The sequence below is a fragment of the Notechis scutatus genome, chromosome 6 (genome assembly GCF_049901735.1).
Source record: "Notechis scutatus isolate UNSWTSFEM ecotype Mainland chromosome 6, rNotScu1.2, whole genome shotgun sequence".
In the NCBI taxonomy this organism is placed as follows: Eukaryota; Metazoa; Chordata; class Lepidosauria; order Squamata; family Elapidae; genus Notechis; species Notechis scutatus.
This window is the reverse complement of record NC_142014.1, coordinates 41,398,212-41,423,811: the sequence shown is the minus strand read 5'-3', so window position 1 is coordinate 41,423,811 and position 25,600 is coordinate 41,398,212. Positions and strand designations below refer to the sequence as shown.

General features: G+C 32.4%; 1 protein-coding gene across 2 annotated transcripts in view; it reads right to left on the bottom strand.

The window, feature by feature from the left end:
* Window positions 1-25,600, bottom strand: part of PTPRQ (protein tyrosine phosphatase receptor type Q) — a 102,667-nt gene that overhangs the window by 35,268 nt on the left and 41,799 nt on the right. For both annotated transcript variants that reach the window (XM_087968033.1, XM_087968034.1), the window contains exons 34-43: window positions 21,213-21,333; window positions 20,196-20,353; window positions 18,361-18,506; window positions 16,941-17,109; window positions 16,103-16,396; window positions 13,203-13,478; window positions 12,450-12,601; window positions 10,378-10,519; window positions 9,583-9,855; window positions 5,760-6,086 (exon numbers count right to left, since the gene is read on the bottom strand). In XM_087968033.1, the coding sequence (XP_087824159.1) occupies window positions 5,760-6,086; window positions 9,583-9,855; window positions 10,378-10,519; window positions 12,450-12,601; window positions 13,203-13,478; window positions 16,103-16,396; window positions 16,941-17,109; window positions 18,361-18,506; window positions 20,196-20,353; window positions 21,213-21,333 (2,058 nt within the window). The remainder of the gene's footprint in view (window positions 1-5,759; window positions 6,087-9,582; window positions 9,856-10,377; window positions 10,520-12,449; window positions 12,602-13,202; window positions 13,479-16,102; window positions 16,397-16,940; window positions 17,110-18,360; window positions 18,507-20,195; window positions 20,354-21,212; window positions 21,334-25,600) is intronic.

Genomic DNA, 25,600 nt, shown 5'->3' with positions numbered 1-25,600 from the left:
GATAAACATATTTAAACAAATAAATTTAAATTTATTATTTTAGTAAATGTCTTCTGGTTTGAATTTTATTTGAAACAACTGCAACACAAGGGAGTGCTAATTTCTCCTCCATTATTGCATAGCCAGTAAAAAGTAGCAGTATAGAAAAAAAATGCTCTCTCCAGATTCCTTGGAAACCTGATGGTTAAAAAAAAAGGGTAAGTTGAGCAAGATATTTTTTTCTTAGAGCAAACTTCTACTGGAGCTCTATGGATTATACCAATGTTCTTACTCTTTTCTGCCCTTTATAATTATTGACTGAATATATAAAGGCAGATAGATAACTCTACAAAGGATCCATACAAAGTTTCTTTATTGGTTCATCAGGTATTCTCATATATAATTCACGGTTATGTCGAGATTCATCTCAATGTCCAAATCTTTGCATAGCTGGATTCATAGAGTAATCTTTCATCCGATAGTAGTGGAGCAAAGGTGAGAGATGCCAGCACGATGCTGGGGTCCGAGCAAGAGTGAAGGAACGTCCCCCAACCCACCAAGGGTCAATTCAGTGACCAATCAGGATTACAAATATGGCCACATGACATGGACTACATTTCCCAGGATACCTTAACTACATTTACCACGATACATTTCCTTAAAGGGACAGCTCACAATTCCTAACTAACTATGCCAATTCCCCATTAACTATAAACTGTCTGGACAGCACATACTCTGTCTTTCAATATTCTGGAAGACAATTTTATATGTAACCCACATGATAAGGAGAGAGCAAATACAGTAGCATTCAGATTGGTACCCAGACCTTGCCACTCTGCTGTGATTCTTTGTTGTTGTGTTTTGCTGGTCATTATCCTTATACTACTACTGTATATTTATTATACCAAATGAGAAAATATACCAAAGTGATTAAATTTACTTATCAGCAGAAATAGATGGAAACAGTACTCTGACATTCCCATAACAAAGGAACCAACTTCAACATGCCTAGATACAATGTGCAGATTTAGAAGTCCTTACATCTAAAAAACATCCAAGTTACCCAGGAGCTTGCTCTTCCTGAGACCATCATCTGTGAACTATCCTTAAATATCACATTTCGATTCTTACTATGTTGCAGAGCACCTGATTATGACATCGAACATGTAAACCAGCTAAATTCATTACTAACATGGGCAACATCCTGCCCACACGCTTTTATCTTTCTTGGTGACTTCAATCTACCTCATATTAACTGGACCCTAAACGAATGTACAACTGAACCCATACATGCAAACTTCTACAATGCTGTTACAAATCTGGGACTGGAACAACTAGTAACCAACAATACTAGACTTAACAACTGCCTCGATCTCATCTTCTGCAATAGTTTGAATTTAATTTACGGAATACAAACTAAAGAACCCTTTTCCAACAGTGACTACAATATGATTGACTTTTGCCTCAACATACGCCCACACAAAAATCATCACAATGATGTAATCCCCAATTATAACTTCAAAAAAGGCAACTATGATCTTATAGACAATGATCTTTCATCCCTTGATTGGCAATTTCTATTCACTGGATGCAATACTGTTGAAGACCATTAAAACATATTTTTACTTGAAGTCAAAAGAGTCATCAAACCATATGTACCAATAACAACTCCCAAAACAAAACAAAAAACAGATTACCCATAACAATAAGGAAACTTCAATCCAAAAAGAGATCACTCTCGTGGAAAAACAAATCTGGTCACGTTGCCAAACTTCAAAAGCCGATACAAAAATTTATGCCACCAGATAAAGACTGAATGCATCAATTATCACATTAAACAAGAGGAAAACCTTCTATGCACCAATTCCACCCACGCTTTTTACAATTTTGTAAACAACAAACTAAAAGACTCAAGGTCCATCCCACCCCTGATAGGACCTAATGGTAAAGACTGCAACGATGACACCATTAAAGCCAACATCTTTAACACATTCTTTGGCTCAGTATTTGTAAAGAGCAATGGATCATGCCCAGTATTTCCTAGCTGAACCACAGAAAACTACAATGATCTAATACATATCGATTTTACAGAAGACAATGTTGAAAAAGCACCACGCAATCTAAAACCATCTCCATCTATTGGACCAGACGGAATATGTGCCTACTTCTTAAAAAAGCTATCCACTGCCATAGCAGAACCTCTAAGCATAATCTTTGAAAAATCTTTCAGGACCAGCTCCTTGCCTAACCTATGGTCACAAGCCACGGTCATCCCCATCTTCAAAAAGGGAGACCCCAGCCTAGTTGAAAATTACAGACCAATCTCTTTATGATGCGTCCCCTGTAAAGTCATGGAATCAATTATTAACCAATCCATTATCCTCCACTTAGAGACAAACAACCTACTCTCTAATAAACAATTTGGTTTCAGAAAAAACTATCCTGTAATCTGCAACTCTTACACTGCAAAAACATATGGACTACACAACTCGATCAGGGCAAAGCAATAGACGCAATCTACATAGACTTCTGTAAAGCCTTTGATTCAGTGGTACACGACAAACTACTCCTAAAACTAAAATCTTATGGTATCTCTGGACACCTGCATAACTGGATAGAAGCATTCCTGTCAAACAGACAACAAATGGTCAAAATTGGGAGTGTCCTATCAAGTTCTGTACCTGTCAATAGTGGTGTCCCCCAAGGCAGTGTTCTAGGACCAACTCTCTTCATACTCTACATAAATGACCTCTGTGATCACATTAAGAGCAACTGCGTTCTCTTCGCTGATGATGTAAAGCTGTTCAATACCACAGACAATACTGCTACCCTTCAAAAAGATCTTGACTATGTATCAGAATGGTCAAACAAATGGCAACTTCAAATCTCAACAAATAAATGCTCTGTCTTACATATTGGCAAAAAAAATCAGAAAATAAAATACAAGCTGAATAGTCATGACCTTGTTGATGATACAAGCTCTGTAAAGGACTTTGGAATACTCATCTCTAATGATCTAAGTGCTAGAGCCCACTGTAACGACATAGCCAAAAAGGCATGAAGAGTTGTTAACCTAATCCTACGTAGCTTTTTCTCTGGTAATATTACACTACTATCTAGAGCATACAAAACATTTGCTAGACCAATACTCAAATATAGCTCATCAGTCTGGAACCTACATTATGTATCTGATATTAGCACAGTTGAGAAAGTCCAGAAATATTTCACAAGAAGAGTTCTCCACTCCTCTACTCATTGTAGAATACCTTATGCCACCAGACTTGAAATTCTAGACCTAGAAAACCTTGAATTACGCCGTCTTCGGTCTGATCTAAGTATGGTATATAAAATCATACATTGCAATGACTTACCTGTCAATGAATACTTCAGCTTCAACCATAACAACACAAGAGCACACAATAGATACAAACTCAAGGTTAACCGCACCAAACTTGATTGCAGGAAATACGACTTCAGCAACAGAGTGGTCAATGTCTGGAATACTCTACCTGACTCTGTGGTTTCTTCCCCAAACCCCCAAAACTTTAACCTTAGACTGTCTCCTATTGACCTCACCCCTTTCCTAAGGGGTCTGTAGGGGGCGTGCATAAGTGCACCAATGTGCCTACCATTCCTGTCCTATTGTTTCTTTTTTTTTAAAATATGAACCCATTTCATGTATTCATAACTATGTATATACTTATACCTATTATCTTGTAAGCGATTGCCAAATCAAAATAAATAAAAATAAAAATAAATAAACAGAAAATTGGTAGGAAAACAGGAACAGAAAATTGAGTTTATCTTTCCAGATGGATTCATTACATTCTATTAAACTACTGGTTTTCATGTTGACAACCATCCAAGATTAAATTCAGTATAGGCTCAATGGAAATTGCAAAAGGTTGCCATTGTTTCTGTCATTATTAACTTTTCAAGGACTGGATAGAGCTCAGTGATCCAAAATACAGTAACACAAACATTTTGCACATACTGAAACTGCAGACTAGGAAATTATTTTCTTATTGAATTTCTATTTTCCTAGTCTATCCTGGTTCATAGTACGTTGAATATCCATCTAGAAAAGAGGATCCAACACTTGATCCTAGCCAAATGTCCAAGCAGCATAGAAATTTTTATGAGAAGGATAGATCTTTTACCTCCTATATATGTGTCAGAAGGAGGAAATTTTGATAAACAGCTTTTTCACTACTTTATAAAAATGATTGTCAATCATTCTTTTATTAAGACAGAAGCATATGGTTTAATTCAGATACTGTAGAAAATATCTCATTATAAAGCAGAATTATATAATTTATCATCAGTGCAATAATAGTCCCATTGACCTATTTTATGAGACAGAAAGACAGCTCCTAAGAGAACAATTTGTAAAACAGAAGACAGAGTATTGTATCTAAATTATGGAACAAGAAATAGCATGATACACAAAGTTAAGGTTTTTATTCTTATAATTATCAATATGCAAAAATGTTGATGAAAGTCTTAAAATATAATAAATTTAAATGAAAACTGTCATAGCTACATAATACATGAAATTATTTTTTTTGGTGTTTATTTCATTATTACCCAATGAATTCAAAATATAATTTGGCAAGTTAACGACTATTCTTTAAAATACATTATATACACAAATTGAATGTGAGCTTGTGAAGAGAAAATATTATATTATCTCTGTATGTCAATGACACCTTTCGCTTACTTGTTTGTTAAATTTATATGCTCAACTCTGTTACAATAAGATTTGGTGATATACTTATCAATTATTTTTCCTTTTCAGCAACCCTGTGAGTTGATTGAGCTGAAGGACATGAACCTTTACTTCCTCTTCATAATCTAATAATCTAGGGATATGAACAAACCTCAATACCCTAATGATTTCATGTCACTATGTTTCACACAAAATATTCAAACAAAACTGTTATTGGAGGAAATGGTGACTTGATGCTTGACTCAAAAAGACAAAAGATGAGGTTGTTGAACTTAAGCTAACATTGATGTTCTTTAGAGGGAGAATAAGAAAATATTTTTACCCTACTTTAAACATTTGTTATAACTTGAAAAGTTATTAAATTTAGCAGGTTTTCTGATAATTCACAAGCATTTGTTATAACTTGAAAAGTTATTAAATTTAGCAGGTTTTCTGATAATTCACAAGCAGCTGCTCAATTATGCTAGTAAAAAAATCTATTTAAAGAGTGCAATATGTTTTGCTATACTTTCTTTGCACCATTAGAAATGGTACATTAATTTTAAAAGAACAAATCGCCCAGTAATGCCAAATTTATACTAAGCAAATAAGATGCTTTAATGTTGTTAAAAATTGTTTTAAATGTTTAGCCTTTGAAAACCTTAGTTAAAATACAGCTATTGGTGAATGAAGGAAATATTAATCCAAACTCTATGTTATGTTTATATGTTCAGTGTGAGTTTCTGTTATATATTAATGTTGTGCAAAAATGTAATATAAATATATAAAAATAAAAAATATAAAAAGAAGTAAGTATGGAAATGAAAGGTTAACTGAAAATCCATTTAATTGTTCTCAGTCTCCAATTTCATGATCAGGTATGTTATACATTCAATTCCTAATACACATGGGGGTGGGGGGGGAGAGGGAGAGAAATTTAAACTGAATAAGTGAATACTCTTGGAAACATATAGTAGTAATTTTGTAATTAATTGAACCTATTATTAATTTTCCATGAGTTTTATAAAGTTGAGCTTTCTATAAAATTAAGGATTATTATAGTCATACTTACAGCCAGGAAGAGTTTGTGCAACAATCCAAGGTGTAGAATTGCCATAACCAGCATTTGTACAAGCAGAAACTCTAAATCGATACCATCTAAATTTTTTCAGATCATATACTGTTTCTTCTACAACATTATCAGCAAGATATGAGTATTGCTCCTTCTCATATTCAATACATTCAAAAGAATCCCAGCTATTGCAATGGATGGATTGCAACTGTGTAGTAATCTTGTAGTTTTGAAAATAGCCCAAAATAGTAACTGGCATTATCCATCTCAAGGTCACACTTGTTGACTGTACATTTGAAAATATTATGTCTCTTGGAACGCTTGGAGCTAAAAAATAGTAATAATAAAACAATAATTATAATATTGCTATATTATTGTGCATTAAAGCTAAGATACACTACATATTATTTATCAGATACAGTTATACATACACTCTTTCTCAGTCTGAAAGTCTTCATTCCATACACTAGAACAAAGAATGGATATTTCCCATAGTCACAGTCATAACATTGAAAATATATAGAATACAGATATATTTTATGAAGTCTACATAGTTTATACAAATATTGTATATCCTTAGAGTTTTAGGATACATCATTCATATCAACTTTCTTTCTGCTGTTTGGAAACATATATTCATTGTTATTACAATCTGGTTTAGACTTCAGGTTGAAGAAGCAATACTAGGACAGTTATTGTTACTTTGTCTACACACAGCAAGATTTATTATGGATGAAGGGACTATAATGTGCATGAAGATTTATTTGTAATTTAAGAACTTTTCTCATTAGTTCCAATAAAAAAGCATATCTATTCCTATATTCCTCTGTGTATTAGAATTCTTTTCTTCGCCTGCATCTGCTAAAGTAAAGATCTATATTTACATCTGAGATATTACACTATTTTAAAAATGTTTTGATATTTAACTTATTTCTAAATAAATCTTATTTCAAAAGTAAAGAATACATAACATTATAAAAGGTGAAAATAACTTGAAAAGAACTGAAAATTATTTCTTAGCTTGATTATATGTTCTTAAATGAGTCAAACACTTAAATAAATTCCATTCTTTTGGCTATTTGGCAGTCCTCTGCTTTTTTTATCTCTAAAGTTTCCAGCTTTTTTTTTTTATCTCTAATGACTGCTTCCAGCATCCCTCAATGTTTTCTTTATATAAAAAAGTTACCATTAGATTACAGATTCCAAGGTTGAACTTACATTAGCAGAAGGAAACAGCCATTTATTTTTCTAAAATAAAATAATACTAATGAAATCCTTTACTTGTTCATATTTTTTATAAATATTATTTGGTGATCATGATATATTACACTACTTATTGTTAAATTATTGAATGAATATGACATCTATTAAAACAAATATGTTCATCTATCTATGGGAGCCATATTTTCTTTCAGTATTTGCCCTTTGTACTTTTTATTCTCTTTCAGTTTAAGTACTTAGTGCAAAGCAGAAAATAAGAATAAGAAACAGTAAACCATAGAAATTCAGAATTATCATAAAAATAATTCAAAGAAATATAAACCTAGTTTATTCTGCCATTTACTACTCGCTCTGAAAAACTATTATTGCATCTACTATCTCAGTTATCCATCACTTTACACATTGCCTTTTCTGATTTAAACTAATATCTCTTTTTCAAAATCTCATCAACTTGACCTAACTACAATTTTTTTTTATTTTCCCCTGTCTCATAAATCCATTCAGTCTTCTTTCATATATTGTTATCTGGTTTGATTCTCAATCCTGACAAAACCAACTCAGCATTATGATTCTCATTAATCCAGAGCTTGTTCTTGATTCTACCTCTTCCTTTACACATATATTTCTTAAGTAAGTCACAAGCACTTGCATTCAATGTATTTCTATCCTATACTCAAATTCTTACATCCATATAACAAAGTAGACTTAGCACACAATTATGCACAACCATTTTTGTTTCTTTTGATAAACTTTCATTATTACAACAGACTATACACAGGGGTGGGTTTCTACTGGTTCTGTCCACCTCTGTAGAACCGGTAGCTCTGAAGAGCAGCAGACATAGAACTGGTTCTATGTCTGCTGATGTTTTTGCCCACCAGCCCATCCGGGCTCTTACCTGACCTTTATTTCCTGATTTTTTTCAACTTCAGCTGCCATGTGAGGCACAGCTGCAGTTAAAAAAGCAGGAAAAAAGGGCTTTTTGAAAACGCAGCATGCTGATGACAATTTACAGGCGCACGTAGGCAGTGTGCAGGGAAGCACATCATAAATCACCAAACCTCGTAAATGACCGAACTGGTAGTTAACCCTGTCGGATCCCACCCCTGACTATACACTACTTACTACATACCCTTCTACCAGTATTTCTCCACTCATTTCCCCATCTTTCACTAACAATCTATGGGGGTTAATTCACTCAGTTTTCCCTATGAAACACAACTACCTTGTTCCTTGATATATTTATTTTAAGACCCATACTCCTTGTTGCATCCTAAAATCTATTTTATATGCATGGCAAATCATTTGGGTTTTCAACTGTTCAACAGGCATCATCTGCATATAAAAGAATACATAAATTACATTTTCAAGCAACCCTCATATATTCATCCACAAATATTCACATCTTATATCTCTTTGTTTTAATTCTCATTGTTGATTTATTATGGCTGGTTGATGCCATAATAGCCACCTTTTGGCCTTCAACACCCAATTTTTAACAGGGTTAAATTGCCACCTCAAATATTTTCTTGTCTCTTCAAAATTTCTTATAATTTTATAATCTTCTCAAATTTAAATTTTAACTTTAATATTTTTGTTCTCATATAATGTTTTATATTTTGGTACTCTACTGTACACTAACCAGAGTCTTTTTTGAGGGAAATATGTAGTCCAGAAATGCAAAATATAAACAAAAATTGGAGCTCTGTCTTACATTGTTGAGAATTTGATAATAGGTTCAAATTAGTTGTGTTTTATTACTGTTTTCACCTTTTCCTCTATTTTTATAAGCTGCCATTGCAGGGTTTTTTAAACAGCAGAATCTAAATATTGAACTTTTTTTCACAATAAAAATTCAACCATCACATTCTTTGTTTTACAGTTTTCAGAAGTTACAGTTCCATTTAGTTTTTACATGCTGGTGGTATTTATTCTCACAACTTTGTATATTTTTATTCTATAAATTGAAGCAAATTATCCTACACTGTAGAGTAGACAATGATAAAACATGTAACATTCACGTGAGAATACAACTATATCATAGGTTATCATATGAAATTCTTTTTATGATCATGTATTGTTACACCCAGTTGTAATAAACCTAACAATAAACAATCAAGTTATACTTTGAAAGCTCTTGTTCAGAGATTTTGGAATGAGGTGGTGAACCTAATTTGATTTCACTTAGCATCAGAAATAAATACTTTGGCAGTGACTCTGAGTTGGCTATGTGTCTGTGACTAACTCTGTCCACCATAAATAAGAAGCTGAGAATAACTTTAAAACTGTTTCCATTCCTAATTACAAGTCTCCAATTTCAAGTGGCTGCTACTCAACACAAAAAAATGCATGAGAACACACAGCTAAGAGAATGTTAACCCAATTATAAAAACTTTATTGTTGTTATAGTTGTTTGCATGAATTCCTAAGAACAATTACTTCAAACTATTGCTCTTCTAATATATTTTACAAAATTAACACAAGTTTTAACACAAATTAATAGTATGCTGTTCTACTTAGCTCTGAAAACTTAGTTGAAAAGGAATTGTGAAAGAAATTTCTGAAATTATTAATTATAGCTTGACATTTAGGGAATTGGTACCTGTTTCTGAAAATGTGCTGGTATTGCATAACTGTTCTTCTCCTTCTCCAGCAGCTGTTGCAGCTTTTATTTTAAACTGGTAAGTTGAATTGGATAGCAAGTTTCTCAAAATATACACTGTTTCATTAAGAGATGATGAGATGGTTGAATTCTCTCTAAACGTTATGATGTAATTTGTAATGATTCCATTTGTTTTCATAGGAGGGTCCCACTGGAGCAGGATTGAGTGCCAACTGGTTGCAATACACTGGGTATTCTGGACAATATCTGGTGCTTCAAAGAAAAGTACATATTATATTCAGATAAAACTAAAAGACGATTGCAACTTCAATATGATCAAAAACAATTCAAGTGCAAAAAGCATTTCAGCATTTCATATTATATTATAATAAAAGCACTTTAGTAGATCTACCAAAGGGAGTTGTTGGCTTTTTTCCAGCAGTAAAAATATAATAGAATGAAATATATTTTGATGTACCTCTATTTTATTAATTATGGTTTTTATAATTTCTCTATACAGGAGATACATATATCATGCTTCTTGAGTTAAGTAAACTAGTATATTGGCAATAGAAAGATGTATGGAATTGGGAAAAGAAAATCAGCATTGATGTAATATTAATCATTTTAATAACTGTGCAACTGGATTTATAATAATTAACCAGATCCTGAAATTAGGATAAATGTTTGATTTTTAAGTTAGATGAGAAATCCGTGTTTATTTCGATTATATTTTGAATAGCTAAAATGTTTCTTCTGCAAAACCAGTACATACTTGATCTTAAACAATCTAACCTGATTCCATTGTTGTGAATTGTACACGGTTGCTAAATTGATTGCCATTTCCAACTTTTGTAAATGCAGAAACACTGATGGAATACACGGAAAATGGTTCAAGTCCAGATATATTAGCTTCATTGTGTGAACCTGAAATGTTCTTAGATTAAGAAAATAGTTAATTATGATGATAGTTTATTGCTGCAATAAATTCTTCAGAATCATACCATAATCAATTAATGGGAAATCAATCTACTATGAAATATATAATTTTCTGATATTAGACTCCATTTCCAATGTTATATTCAGCTCATATAACATGTTCATATGGATTTAGAGGGAAAAATTACATGCATGCAGGACTACTGAAGCTTCCAGGTGAGGATCTATGGTAGACTAGATGTCCTTGAAAGAGTGGGAATGGCATTGTGTTGGAGATCAGTGGTCAAAGAGCAAATTCTGGTTAGCTTTGTCTTTTTGGATAAAGGAAAGATCACAAGATCACCTGCTTGCACTCTGGACAGCTGCTCTGAGTAATTGTCCAGAACAGACATTATGGCAATTGAGTCATGAGTAAAATAGTTGGGGGGTAAAGTGAAAAGCCTCACTTTCTTAAAAACTTTGCGATAGAATTAATCTACAGCTAAAGAAATGTTTTCTGTGTAGCAGGATAAGACAATTCCACCTGATGAGTCAGTGTTCTTTTTAGACTATAAAGGAAAAATAATTCTTAAAGGTTTAGAACTTTTGGCAAAAAAACTGGCAACAAGAGGATGTAAGATAGTTTAAATGGATAAAGGGGATAGATTTTTAAATATTGTTTTGACTGAAAGTGCTTTTGAATAAATTGGAATTAAAAATAGATGATCTAACTGGAGCTTTGTGGAAATGTTTTTTGTTTGCTGTTAAAAAGTACAGACAATCGATGGATTTTACAAAACCAAAGATAAAGGTAATGTGAGCCAGACTGTGATGCTGATTGTAACTACAGTACAGAGAGCATCTTAGACAAAAGTATTAAGGGCACAGGAAGACAAAATGTGGGGGGAGGAAGAGACAGCTTGTCTTTCACGCTTTCCCTTGCAATTGCAACACTTTCAGTTTTGGATTACAATATGACAATAGCAACCAGAAAAAAGGGGCAAAAATATCAGGGAAGAGAGGATCGCTAGAGCAACATGCAGAGTGAGGAATTACATCAGATTTACTTCACAAAAATGTTTAAGGAATTGGGCAATAGGTCAGCCAAATCACTTGATTACATTGATTAAATAATTGGATACTAAAGTGACACATTTTTAAAAAGTAATGCATCAAAGACTTACAAAAAAAGAAAGAGGTTTGGATTAAAAAGTGAGTGCTGTTCAGAAATAGAATGTTCTTTGAGTTAGGAGGACATGGCCCGAGGTTTGGGTGGCATAAGTACTTGTGGAATAAACAAATATAAATTTATAGATAAGTCAACCCACAAAAATATGTAACCAAAATGTCATGAAAAATGTACTACCCATGGATAAGCCGACCTTTGAAATTTTGTGTTTTAATTTTCATAATTAGCTTATCTGTGAGTGGCTTGTTTTTTAAGGCATTTTGGTTTAAAAAATTGAGGATCATCTTATCCATGGATAAGTTTATTCATAAGTATATATGGAATATATGAGTACTTTTTAAAAAATATTACTGTATATAGACATGCATAAGCCCATCCATGGATAAGCCAATCACAAAATTGGGGGGCGCATTTTGACACCTAAAAATCTTATCCACAAGTATATATTTTTGTACATTTTTTGATTCATAATATTTCCATTATTCATACTTCATGCCAAGAAAAATGTTCTTCATCAAAAATAGTTGAAGTTCATCCCTCAAAAATCCTAATTGGATTCAACTGATGTAATGCCTATCCTGTTCTACCTATTTCAGATTTGCTTCATCCAGGATGAGAGAACTGTTCTTTGATTTTTCCTTGGACAAACAAATTATCTTCTAATTATTACCTTCCACAGAACTGATGGGTTTTTAAATATATAACCCTAATCCTAACCCTAAAGTTTAATGTTTACATATATTAATTGTGCAAATTGTACCTGGTAAAATGTAGCTTGACTATTGTTTTCAGAAATATTAAAAACATATCTTCTAATGACACCATTTGGCCTGGGACTTGGATCCCATTTCAGCCATGCAGAATTGTGTGTGTAATTGATAACTGTCAGATTCTCTGGAGGTGCCAATGGGACTGTGAAAAAAAAATATTATTCAGATTAAGGCAATATGACTTTATATACAACAAAAACCCAGTATTTGTTATACATTAACATTTCTGACATATTGTTCTCCTTATGAATATTATTTTATAATATTATTAGAAATATTAAATCATATATGAAGCCATATTTTTCAGAACTAAACATCTATTCTACTAGACTGTATAAAGTCAGATGAGTTATACATGCCTTGGTAGCAATATAAGACCCTAGATGAGTACAGTAGCAGCTAGCAAATACAGAGAAACTGAAGCGAATGACAGCTTACAAATTCACATACATTGTAACTGCCTATTTCAAAAGTTCTGTGGCTATAGCTGAGTAAATGGGCAGATATGATAAGGAAATCATAAGATGGTCAAAGGTTCCATCCTATGCAATTTACAAAATAAAAATAACAGAGCCAAGGAGAGCAACTGCAAATAACAACGAAAATGAGTTTGATCCCAATTATTCCACATAACTCTACTTCAATTAATGACAAATAAGATATTAAAACATGACCAAGATATTATCTTTTAACCTTGTAAACATTGGATTGATTGAGAAATCTGCATCTTGCAAATTACTCACCTGACTCATCTGTAGAGAACATAAGAAGAGCATAAGGGCCACGCCCTTTTACAGTTTGAGCTGATACAAAAAAGCTGTATAGAGTAAATGGCAAAAGATCTTCTAAAATAACTGAATTATTGGAGGTAATGAAAGAAACATTTTTTTCTGTCCCTTGTAGCTTTAAGTCATAGCCTCTTATTATGCCATTTGGCCGATATGGAGGATCCCAAGATAACATCACTGAGGTAGATGAAAGGTTTCTATAAGTTTTCAAAATAGGTGCAGAGTCTGGAACTGCCAATTAATCAGGGAAGAAGCATAAAAGGGGAGAAGCAAACATTAATCTGAAATATATAGGAAGCATCAGTATAGGTTTGTCTCTGTGGGTATGTTGTGTGTAACAATTATAGCAAATTACCCATCTATACACCAACACACACCAACACACACACACACACACACACCACAGGCTTTCTTTAATAATTTTTAAATAATTATTTTACAAATAATGTTTGCCAATAACATCACATGAAACCCAATAAATGCTTTATTTTCTTATATTTATTTTATGTAAAAATGTTTCAGTAGTCTATCCTTGAGGCAATAAAGACATGAGACATTATCATCAAGACCTCTTACTCCAGGAAGGAAATGCTATTGGCACACCAGTTATTGAGCATCCTATCCACTTCTCAAAATCAGCAAAAAAAAAAACACCTTAGGTGATATAATAAATCTTACTTCTATCATTTTTTTCACGTCTTGATCTTCTAGAGTTGATAGCTGAATAAATGTATGCTATTTTATTGACAAAAGATTGCATAAGTACCTCACAGCAGGTTGTAAGGTAAAACTTCCCGTTTCTACATAATCAGAGGAGAAGGGAACAGGCACACAAACAAGGGTCTTGGATGCCATCCTGCCAGCACAGTAAAGGTGGAGAGGCACTTATACTTCATCTCCAACATGAGCTCCTACCAATGTTTATTCATGTTCATATTTAATCTTCTTCCACTGCTTTTATAAGTATCTCTTTTCTTTTTGTTTGTACATATAAAAGAACTAACTAATAGAGAGAGGCAACATGGACAGAATCATGAGCAACACTCTAATGTAGAGTTCATCTGACCACTTGATGCAATTTCCCATTAGATTGTTGAAAAATCCTCAACTGCCTACCAGGAGTCACTTGCAACTATCAGATGCTTTGGGTTGACCATCTTAATCAGTTCCCCAACTCTGTGGAAATCATCAGCAGTAACTACCCTTATTTAGACCAGGAAAGCAATTCAACAATGGCAAAGAACTGGTTATAATTACTTCCATGCTCGTATCAAATGTCAATTCCTTTGGTGTAGACTAGATCTAATGAATGACTGCCTGCTTAGAGAAGCAATTAAGATTTCCAACAATTGGTGCTATGGGTTCTAATCTCCATTTATTGTATAGAGGATGTTGTAGTAGCATATGTGAAATGGTTCAATGTCTATATTGGAACTTAAATAAGTGTGATTTTCATAAGGCATATTAATATATCTACCAGTTGTTGTCATTATTGGTAATTTGCAAATCAGGGTCAAGCTGAAGAGTCTCATATGTGAAATTTGGGAAATGTAGAAATATTTGGGAATGGAGCAGAAGCAGTTGGCTATTGAGATATCAGTTTAGAGAACTGGGTTTCAGCTCATTCACTGAAGAATAATTATAGCTTTATCGGGGATGAGTCCAACTCATGAAAAGCCACAATAAACTAGATTAAGATTCAACTGTCTTATTAAAAATTTAAATTTGTCTGGTTAGATGATATGGACCAGAGAAGTTTCCAAAGAATTTGCTTCAATCAATATCTGAAGTAACAAATTCTCAGATGGGCCCCTTAGGAGATACTTCCTAATTCCACCTGAATAAAGGGATTAAGGTTGGAATAAGGAACTTGGTGATAGTCTTTAAAATTTTGGATTGTACAGCTTCTAACCGATAAGCATCCTTATACACACATAACTGAACACCATGTAGTATTGAGCCCAGTACTTTAGCCTTGAAAAATGTCATGGCTGCTACTACATTGCTGTTACTATATTGACAAGAGTAACTAATAATTGCAAATAATGTTTTTATAAGATCCTTTTATTGACTGATCCAGTGAGTAGCTCTTTGAAAGTGGATGCCAGCTCTTTAAAGTTGTGATATTAATTACAAAATTTCAGAACTTTGGAAGAAATTATTGGAATACACATTTTAAGAGTCTTAAAAATAGTGTTTCCTATATTAAGATGAGATTAATTAAATAACATTTTTCATTTTTATTGGACATGTCAGAAAAAAAAGGTAGACTGTCAGCTTCACAATGCTTGAAGTATAGAATGCTGACAATGATATTTATGACAGACTTGCATACAGTCCTCCTGTTTTGATCTAGTATCCATGAGCTTCTTATTATAGTTTTGGGAAGAGTCATCTGGGTTAAATATGTAATTGTGTTTTTACATATCAACTGCTGGAATTATTCAGGAATAATATAGTATTAATATATTATAATTATATTATACTATATATTATATACTATACTTATAGTATCATTATAGTATCATTATATTATATTACTACTATAGTATTATAGTACTATAGTATTATAATACTAATTTTTTTTGGAATAATATAGTATTATTCCACTATATGATCTTTTCGCTAGATCAAGTATAGTTATTATGAAGAAGAGCAAAAGGGTGTTTGTCTATGAGGTCAATCCAATTAAAAAATAAAATACTGATACACATGGAAATACTGTATTAGAAAAAGAAATGAACTAGCTCATGCCACAAGCTACACAAATACAGTCTAAGTTATACAAATCATATACAAGGTTATGTCTTAATAATAAACCTATATTTAGCAACAAAGCAATATAGACAACATACCATCTTCTTCAGTTCTGATGTATAAACTTAAAGTATACATTTCTGATGATCCTTTTTCTGTTGCTGGAGTAATGTTTAGAAAATAGTTTGCATATTTTTCCAACTTATTCAAAATTATATTTGTATTATATACAAGAAATGACAAAATCTCATGATTTGTTTGAGTATCCTTCATTGTTAATGAAATATTATAGAAGATGAGTCCATTGGGCTGCATTGGTGGGATCCAGCTTACATTTACTACCGTGGAAGAAATGTTCTGATAGGCCAGCTGGTTAACAGGTCCATCAGGTACTGTAGGAAATAAAAAAAATGTTATCTGTATGTATAATATCTCTATTCTTGATATCAATATATGCAGTTGATGTGAAGCATTATACATTAAAATAAGTTCATGTTGTTCGTGGGACTTTCACATAATTTATTTTTATTTATTTCAATTTTTAGTTTTTTATCCTGCTTTTACAACTTTGTCACTCAAGATAGTAAACATGCATAATAGTTCTTTCTCCTCCTATTTCCCCACAATAACAATCCTGTGAGGTAAGCTGGGCAGATGGTGATTGGCCCAAAACCACCCACATGGATATAATAACATGTTTAGGGTCTCAAGCCATGGTTTTTAAAAAACACTATTTATACAAATTATATCTAATCTCTCACATTAAATGCATAGTGGCAAAAGGAAAAAAAAAATACTATATGATTCTGATAATCAGATGGCTTAGATCATAATGATCCTTAAGAGAACTTAAAGTTCACACAAAAAGCCTTACAAATGAGTCTGTAAAGAATTACATATAGGGTTTCTACACACAATATAAACTTTTTTACATACAGTCTTGGTCTGTACATAGTTGCATTATTTCACTGGTTTGGTTTCCATTCCCAAGAGCTGTGTTTGCAGTTAACCAAAGTGTGTAGTGTCTCCATTTTGCTAAGTTGCTCAATACTATCGATAAAGTTGAATTATCAGCACTGCTGTCAATTGTGGAAGTGGTAAAATTCTAGACAGAAAACATTAGGAAAATGTTATCAAATTAAAATTAATATTTCTCTATAAATTATGTACTCTCGCCTATGACTAAATGAACATTATGTATTGCAAACATTTATGATACCTAAACAAAAAGCAAATCATGATAACACAAAAACAAGATTAACTTCTAGATGCAACAGTATTAGGCAATCAATCATGTGAATGTTGGTGAAGAAGAAATAATTATATTCGCTTTATCTGACTTCAGTTATTTTACTTATTTTTTGTAAAGCTTGAATTGCTTGATTTATATACATTCTCTGAAGGTGGAGAGAGTCTGACTTGGATCATGCAGGCTGTGCATACTTTTAACTTAAAATATAACATTAAATTCAAATTATTCCATATATATAAAAGGAAATAAATACTGTGTGTGTATACACACACACACACACACACACATACACACACACACAGTATTTATTTCCTTTTTTCAGTCAAGTCCAATTCATAAAGACTACCTAGGTAAGCCTCTGCTGTTTTCTTGGCAAGGATTTTCAGAAGTAGTTTGTCACAGGCTCCTTTCTAGAGCTGAGAGAAAGTAAACCCAGGTTTACCTCACTGCCTTTGTGCTTGAGGTAGTGGAACTAGAATTTACAGACTCCTGGTTTCTAGTCTGATGTCTTAACCACTACATCAAAATGGTTCCTTATTCTTACTTGATTAAAAATTTGCTAAAGATTGCTAACAATTAAATATAATAAAAGTACAAGTAATAACGAAACTAATAAGACTGAGGACACTCTTGGGAAATAACAGCATGCACCTATTTTCTGTGCTTGTGCAAAAGTGAGAAAAAACAGCTTGCAATAAGGAATAGCCACAAGATGCTATATTCGTGCAAGTTCTAGCCACATCTTATGAATTATCTTCAGAACATGCATCACTCTTTCTGTGCTTGAGCACAAAAAATTATTTCTTTCACGTACTACTAATGTATATATATATGTATGTATGTATGTATGTATGTATGTGTGTGTGTGTATATGGTATTCAGCTTTGTTTGGGTATTTTCCCACGTCATTATAGTTGTGCTTTTAAAGTTGTAGCAACGTTTCAGCAAAATCTCATCTGCCATCATCAGGCTTCTGTATTGTGTTTGTCATACATATAAATACCCGCAAAAACTTAAGAAAATATATACACATACATACATACATACATACATACATACATACATTGTCAAACACTTTCAGATAAAATTAAGAAGTGGATATACCTGTACATAAGTGTCAGAATCATTTTTGTAGTAAACTGAATAAAACTGAATGACACCATTAGGTTTTTGAGGAGGATTCCAGAATATTCTTACTGAAGATGAAGTGAGATTTTTATACCACAAGTTTTTAGGTGGATCACCTGGAGCTGAAAAATGTAAACATTTACCAACTGTCCAAAAAAAGGCTATTTTGTTTCTGCTGTACAAATGTTTCAGGAAGAGATTTTATGGCTAAAATCCTTTCTTTCTGCTGATCTTTCTGCTGATAATGGAACTTAGCCTTAGCCTTTGGAAATACAAAAGGCTGCTATTATAATGATATATGTCCTGACACTCTTTGCTTTCTATTCTGTTTTGTGATATGGAAAGGAGCACAATAATGTATCATTAATGAACAGACCAAACCAGCATTATTGAGATGGGAGTATACAATTCATGTTGACAGTTAATTCTGGTGAAAATTAATGAAAAGTAACCTTTCTATAATTTATCATTCATTTACAAAGATATATATTAATATGCAATAAATAATTGCATAGTTCTTTGTTTGCATTACACTGGACAAAGCACAAGTCCAAATTGACATGAGCTGCTTACAAGGCATTCAGACTGCTTTTGAACTGATGTAGCCAAATACCAGAATGAACTGCATCGTCCGAAAACTTCAGAGGACAAATGAATGAAACAGCCATGAGTCTTATGAGCTCTCCAGAAAAGGAAAATGTGGAAGTGGGAAGTTTTGGCATTTCATTACACTACTCTTGGGTCAGCAATGCTTAACTTTTTCTGTAGTTTCAAAAGCAGCCTAACTACCATCAATAATGTTGTGTCAGTCCTGTGTACCCACATTCATTGTAAGCTTTTTAAGTAGCAGCTTTCCAAAAGGAACCCCAAATATGAATGAAATAAGAGCAGCAAGTGGTGAATACACATGCTTGTCAATTTCAAGATTTCAAGAATATGAAATATTATTCATTCAGTATGCAGAGATTGATCTACCTTTTATGAAAAGGCAAGTTTCAAAATTCATATTTCAAAATTCAGAAAAAAGTAATATATTAAAACAACTATCATTTGACCTTAGTGGTATGAAGGCCATTTTTTGAAGGAATATGCTTTATAGTAAATTACAGGCACAAGAGTCTGTGTGGCTCCCAATCCCTTTTCTAGTAGTCTCTAGAGCTTCCTCTGATCATGTGAATAAGTGATAACACGTAGTTTCCCATTATTTTGAATTAGGAAGCATAAAAACTGTACTGTTTAGTAAAATAGATATTATTAAGAAAAGAAATTACCAATTCTTCATCAAACATAGGAAAATACTTATGAATTAGGACAGAATTATCCAGTTTATTACTGGAGTTCCAAATGTAGCAGTATTTATGTCCATGAGTAGAATCAGGACTATTAAGAATATTTAAGAGAGCAGCTCAACATCCAAAAAGAATAAGGAATATATCTTGCAGCAGGTGAGCTTTATATCCTTACTCTGGAGAACAAACCAAGGAACAGTAACTTTCTATTAAAAAACAATCAGGAGGAAAAAGCCCTAGAGTAGAAATAAAGAAGGGCCAAAACAGAGGGTTCTTCACTTGTTACTAATGTAGTAGTCCAAGGATAAAGGACACAAAAAGTTTGTGCTGGCAACATCCCCAACCACAAAAGCTTTTGACTTCCACAAACACATAAAGCTTCATTTCTGATTACCAAAACATCCTATTTTATACATATATAATATTATAATATAATAAACACTTATCCTCTTTTTAAATCACTACTAAGAACATTCTCAATAGTATATTATATTATTTATTCTATTAATCATACCCATTTACCTCCTTCAGAGGTTCTGAAACTTATTGTGTCACTTTTTATATTTCCATCACCAAATCTGGTACTTGCTGTTACATAAACACTATATTTGTTGTTATATTCTAAATCTGTTAATTCTAGTGATAGTTCAGATGCATTGATATTTCTTGACATAATATCCCTAAGCAAACATATAAAAGAGAATTAAACAGCTGATTAACAAAACAAGAACTAAATAGTTATATATATTACTACGTGTGCTAAACTAGAGTTTCAATTTAACACTATTGTATTTTTTGTTAGTTCTTCACTCTATCTGCAGTAACAATTGGTAGTCTTTCCAGTACTAAAGGCATTCAGACATATTTGTATCATACTGGTTAAAAAATGTTTTTTGCTCTTATGAGAAACAGCTTTTTTGTAGCAACATCTATTCCAGAACATCCCCACCACAATGAGGTACACAGTAGGGCTTGGAAAGTTAGTAGTAGTGATCATGCATGAAATTAGCATAACATTTAATTTGAATTCTAAGATTGGAACTCTTCTTAGAAAGCAACATAAAGGACTGGTAAAGATTCTTATGTTACATTACTAGTTCAGCATCTCAACAATGCATAGCTTTTTAGTATATATATAAAACATCATGGTATATGAATCAAGGACCAGAATATGGACATGAACTAATTGCAGATACCAAATGCTACAATTTGTTCTGTTACTTTCTACCCTCACATTATTAAGCAGGAGTAAATTGGCCATTTGCTACTAGTATAAGACAGAATCCACTCCATTCAATGACAATCAATAACAGTAGTCTGCAAGAGAACCACTAAAAATTATATTTGGTGTAGCAACATCTTGATTTTGAAATGATGATTTCAAATGTTTGAAAAATCTAGCAAGCATTAATTTCTAAAAACATTGTTGTCTATATTTAAGTTCAGTTAAGAATAAATATTTAATTATTCACTAATATTAACGTATGTGGAATAAAACTTGAATTACAAGGTTAAGGGAAAACATTAGGAAAATCTTACCAAATATAAACTGTATAATAAAGGATAATTCCATTTGGCTCAAGTGGTGGTTGCCATGACAATATCACAATGGCATCAGATAACTGTTTTACTGTGAGCAGTCTTGGAGGGGAACTAGGAGCTGCAAAGTAGATATACAATATATTGTTGATTAATTATTGCTACAGCAAATTTGAGTGTTTACAATATCACAAATTACAATTATTATATTTGAAGCTATTTGTTTTAAAATGGCACTTAAGAAAGAATAATTTTACATGGTGGTGCAAACCGTCTGTTTCTTTGATTTTGAGAAGAAATAACATTTCATGAGAAAATAGTGCAACAGGAATATCATAGTAATTCACCTTCAGTCCAAGATTATTGTAATTTGTTTCCTAGTAATAAAATATGAATTTAATCAATACAAATCAATATAAAATAAATAAATTCCCCTGAGAAGGATGAAAACCAATTAGCATTACAATGGAAGATGATAAAAACTGCACTATTTTAATGTATATACGCTAGCCTTTGTGTGTGTGTGTGTGTGTGTGTGTGTGTATACAGCTTGAAGAATCTATCACAAGATGAAGGCTTCTCCATTGAAGATTATAGACTGTAAACTACCATGCTGATCTAAGGCAGATTAGTAGATATTTCTCAATTTTTCATTGTAGGGCTGAAAGAAAACAATTGACCCAAAGTCAGTCAACTTGTCTTCCATGCCTAAGGAAGGACGAGTATCCCATCCAGCAATCCAATTCAAGCACAGCAAGACAGTTTACAGCTTACATTAACATTATTAAGCAGTACAATAAAGCAAAACAGAAAGACTCTCCCTAAATCTTTTTTTAATATGGCAAATGAAATAAACTTAAAAGATACATGGAGAGAAAGAAATGCTAAAACTAAACAATACACCTTCTACTCAAAGACATTTATCATGGTCCAGAATAGATATGATATGGATGTCAACAGAACTGTTAACTAATATCCAAGAAATAAATATTGAAACAAGTACCTGGGCAGATCACAATCCAATGACAATTAAATTGAAAGGACAAAGAAGAAGATCTAGATGGACACTAAATAATACTATTTTAAAGGAAAAAGACTTCACACGATGGATGGAGAAAGAACTGGCTTTTTTCTTTAGAGAAAACAAAAAAGAATCAATCAATGCCATCAATCCAGAATGTATGGGATACAATGAAGGCATATGCCAGAGGCTTGATAATAAACTATACAAGGAAAAGAAATACCATGAAAAGATTAGCCTCTAAGGCATTAGAGGATGAGTAGAAAGGGCTTGAACAAGAGCTTGAACAACAGAAAATGCCACAGAAAAAGGACATTAAGTTAAAAATGGATATAACTAAACATAAAATGGGTCTAATAGAACAATCAAAATGAATATATTACCCAGAATTTTATATTTGTTTCAAACAATTCCAATTAGGCTTGGAAAAGACTATTTTGAAGATTTAAATAAAACTGTGTTGAAATTTATATGGCAAGGTAAGAAAGCGAGAATAAAGTTAAAACTTTTGCAAGATGCTAGAATAAGAGGAGGATTTGGTTTGCCTAATTGGGAGTTGTATTACTAAGCTACAAACTTGATGTGGGTTAAGGAATGGATAACATTAAGAAATACTAGATTGTTGATATTAGAAGGACATGATCTGTTGTTGGGGTGGCATGCTTTTCTATGGTATAAAGGAACTAAAACACAGGGGTATTTTAGAAGACATTATATATGGGAGTCTCTGTGGTTAAACTGGGAGAAGATTAAAAGACAATGTTATTTGAAAATTCCAGTCTGGCTATCGACTATTGAAGCATTTTCTTATCCTATAATATACAAAAAGGAACAAACAGTTAGCTATGGTGAAATATTGAATGAAAGGGTGAACTTAAATCTATACAAAAACTAGAGGAACAAGGTATAAAGATGAATTGGTTTTTATATACGCAAATACATTCAAGGTATGATGAAGATTTTAAAACAGGTTTCTATGATAAACTGACTGACTTAGATAAGTTTTTGACAGGTACTGATGAAAAAGTGATTTAAAAATTGTATGGATATTTATTAGAAATTAAACTAGAAGAAGAACAAGTTAAAGAAACTATGATTGCTTGGGGGAAGAATTTTGGATATGGGATTGATCTAGAGAAATGGCAAAAATTGTGGTCTCAAAATTATAAAATGACAATGTCAACAGCATATAAAGAAAATTTGTATAAGATGTTTTACAGGTGGCATTTTCCCCGACAAGAATAGCAAGAATGTTCAAGAATAAATCCAAAAAATGTTGGAAATGTCATCAGACACCTGGCTCATATTACCATATGTGGTGGACTTGTGCGGATGCTAAAAAATACTGGAGTAAAATCCACACGTGGTTGGAAAAAATGACAAAAAAGCATATAGACTTGAAACCAGAGATATTTTTATTGGGAATTTTACCTGAAATATATAGTAAAGATTTGAAATACCTGATTGTAAATGTATTAACAGCGGCTAGGATTGTATTTGCTAAAAACTGGAAAAATGAGAAAATACCATCACAGGAGGAAATTATTAAGAAAATATTGGAATGTGCTGAAATGAGCAGTTTGACATTTGAAATTAGAGAACAGAATGATAAACAATTTTATAAAGTTTGGGATCTATTCTATCAATGGTTAGACAATAAAGTATAGTAACGAAATATGTAGACTTTTAGAAAATACTAAATATATAAAGATGTATTCTTTTCTTATTATATCTACAAAATGTTTTTAGGATAGATTTGGGATGATAATATGAATTGTCACAAAACAAATTAAGTAAAATATGATTATTTTCCAAAGCATGAATGAATAAAAGTATAGTCAAATGATTGATTAATAATGATACCAATGTATTTAATATTGGATTGAAAATATGAGATCATATACAATGTAATTGTAATTGAAGACTACGAAATGGAAACACAAAACAATTTGTAAACCAACCGGCACACTGTATGTACATATATGGAAGATGTCCTGATGTTTTTATGTTTTGTTTGTTTATGTTTGTTTTAAAAACCAATAAAAAAATTATTAAAAAAAATATTATTAAGCAGTAAGTAAATACAGCAATATATTTTCAATATACAGTAAGAGAGAAATTGTCAACATTCATTAAGTCCCAGATTAACTCCCAAGCACATTAACCTGTTATATAATAGACTGTGTAGAGTATTCATTAACTGAAATAAGCTTTAATAGTTGACCCTGACCAATCCTTTGGGTTTCTGATAAATAATTACAATCTACAAACATCTACACGAAGAGTTTCCATTATAAAAGACACATTTATATGATAGTTTGGAAGGTAAAGAGATAATATGGATACATAACATACAGCACAAACCTCTTTCAGAAAGGATTGAAGAATATTAAAATAATACAATTAGCAAAATGTTTATCGTCATCTGAATAAATTGTCTGTTGTCTATTGTTATTATTAAATAGACAATTGCATTTTCTTATAATAAAGCATATTTTAGTTAGAACTTCTATTAGAATTATTTTGTTTTTAAATAATATAATTGTAAAATTAATTCTAACTTAATTAATTGTAATTTAATGAATTCTTTGAATGAAAAAGTGAAATCAAACCTACATAGTAATGCTATACCATAAAGATTATGTCTAGATATAAATTTCAGTCAAATATTGACCATTTTCTTATACTGTTTAAAATAATTCAGTCAGAGGAAATATATTTCTTTCTCAATGGGGTGCCACAGTAGGGTAACCTCACAATTCTGTGTTAAGTCCAGATACTCTTCAGTATCTTCATAAATGATTTAGATAAGGGGAAAACCCAAAAAAAAAAAAAAAAACACCCCCCCCCCCCCCCCCCCCCCCCCCCCCCCCCCCCCCCCCCCCCCCCCCTTAAAAAACCCCCCCCCCCCCCCCCCCCCCCCCCCCCCCCCCCCCCCACCCAACAACCCTTTGATGAAAACTCATCAAATTTGCAGATGATATAGAAGATTCTTCACAGACTTGAAGACTGGGCCCTATCTAGCAAAATGAAATTCATTGGTGAGAAAAGTAGGCAAGAAAAACCAAATGCAAAGGTATAGAGTAGGTGGTACATCGCTTAATAGTACTGTGAGAAGGATCTTGGAGTCCTAGTGGACAATCACTTAAATATAAGCCAGCATTATGATGCAGCTGCCAAAAAAGCCAACATAGTCCTAGGCTACATTAACAGAGGGATAGTATCAAGATCATGTGAAGTTTTAGTACTACTTTATAAATGCCTTGGTAAGATCCCTGTTGGAACATTTCATCTGTCAGGGCTCCAACAAATCCACCCTCATTCAAATCAAAAGTCTCTAGCCACATCTCAGAAAAAGTAAATTGGT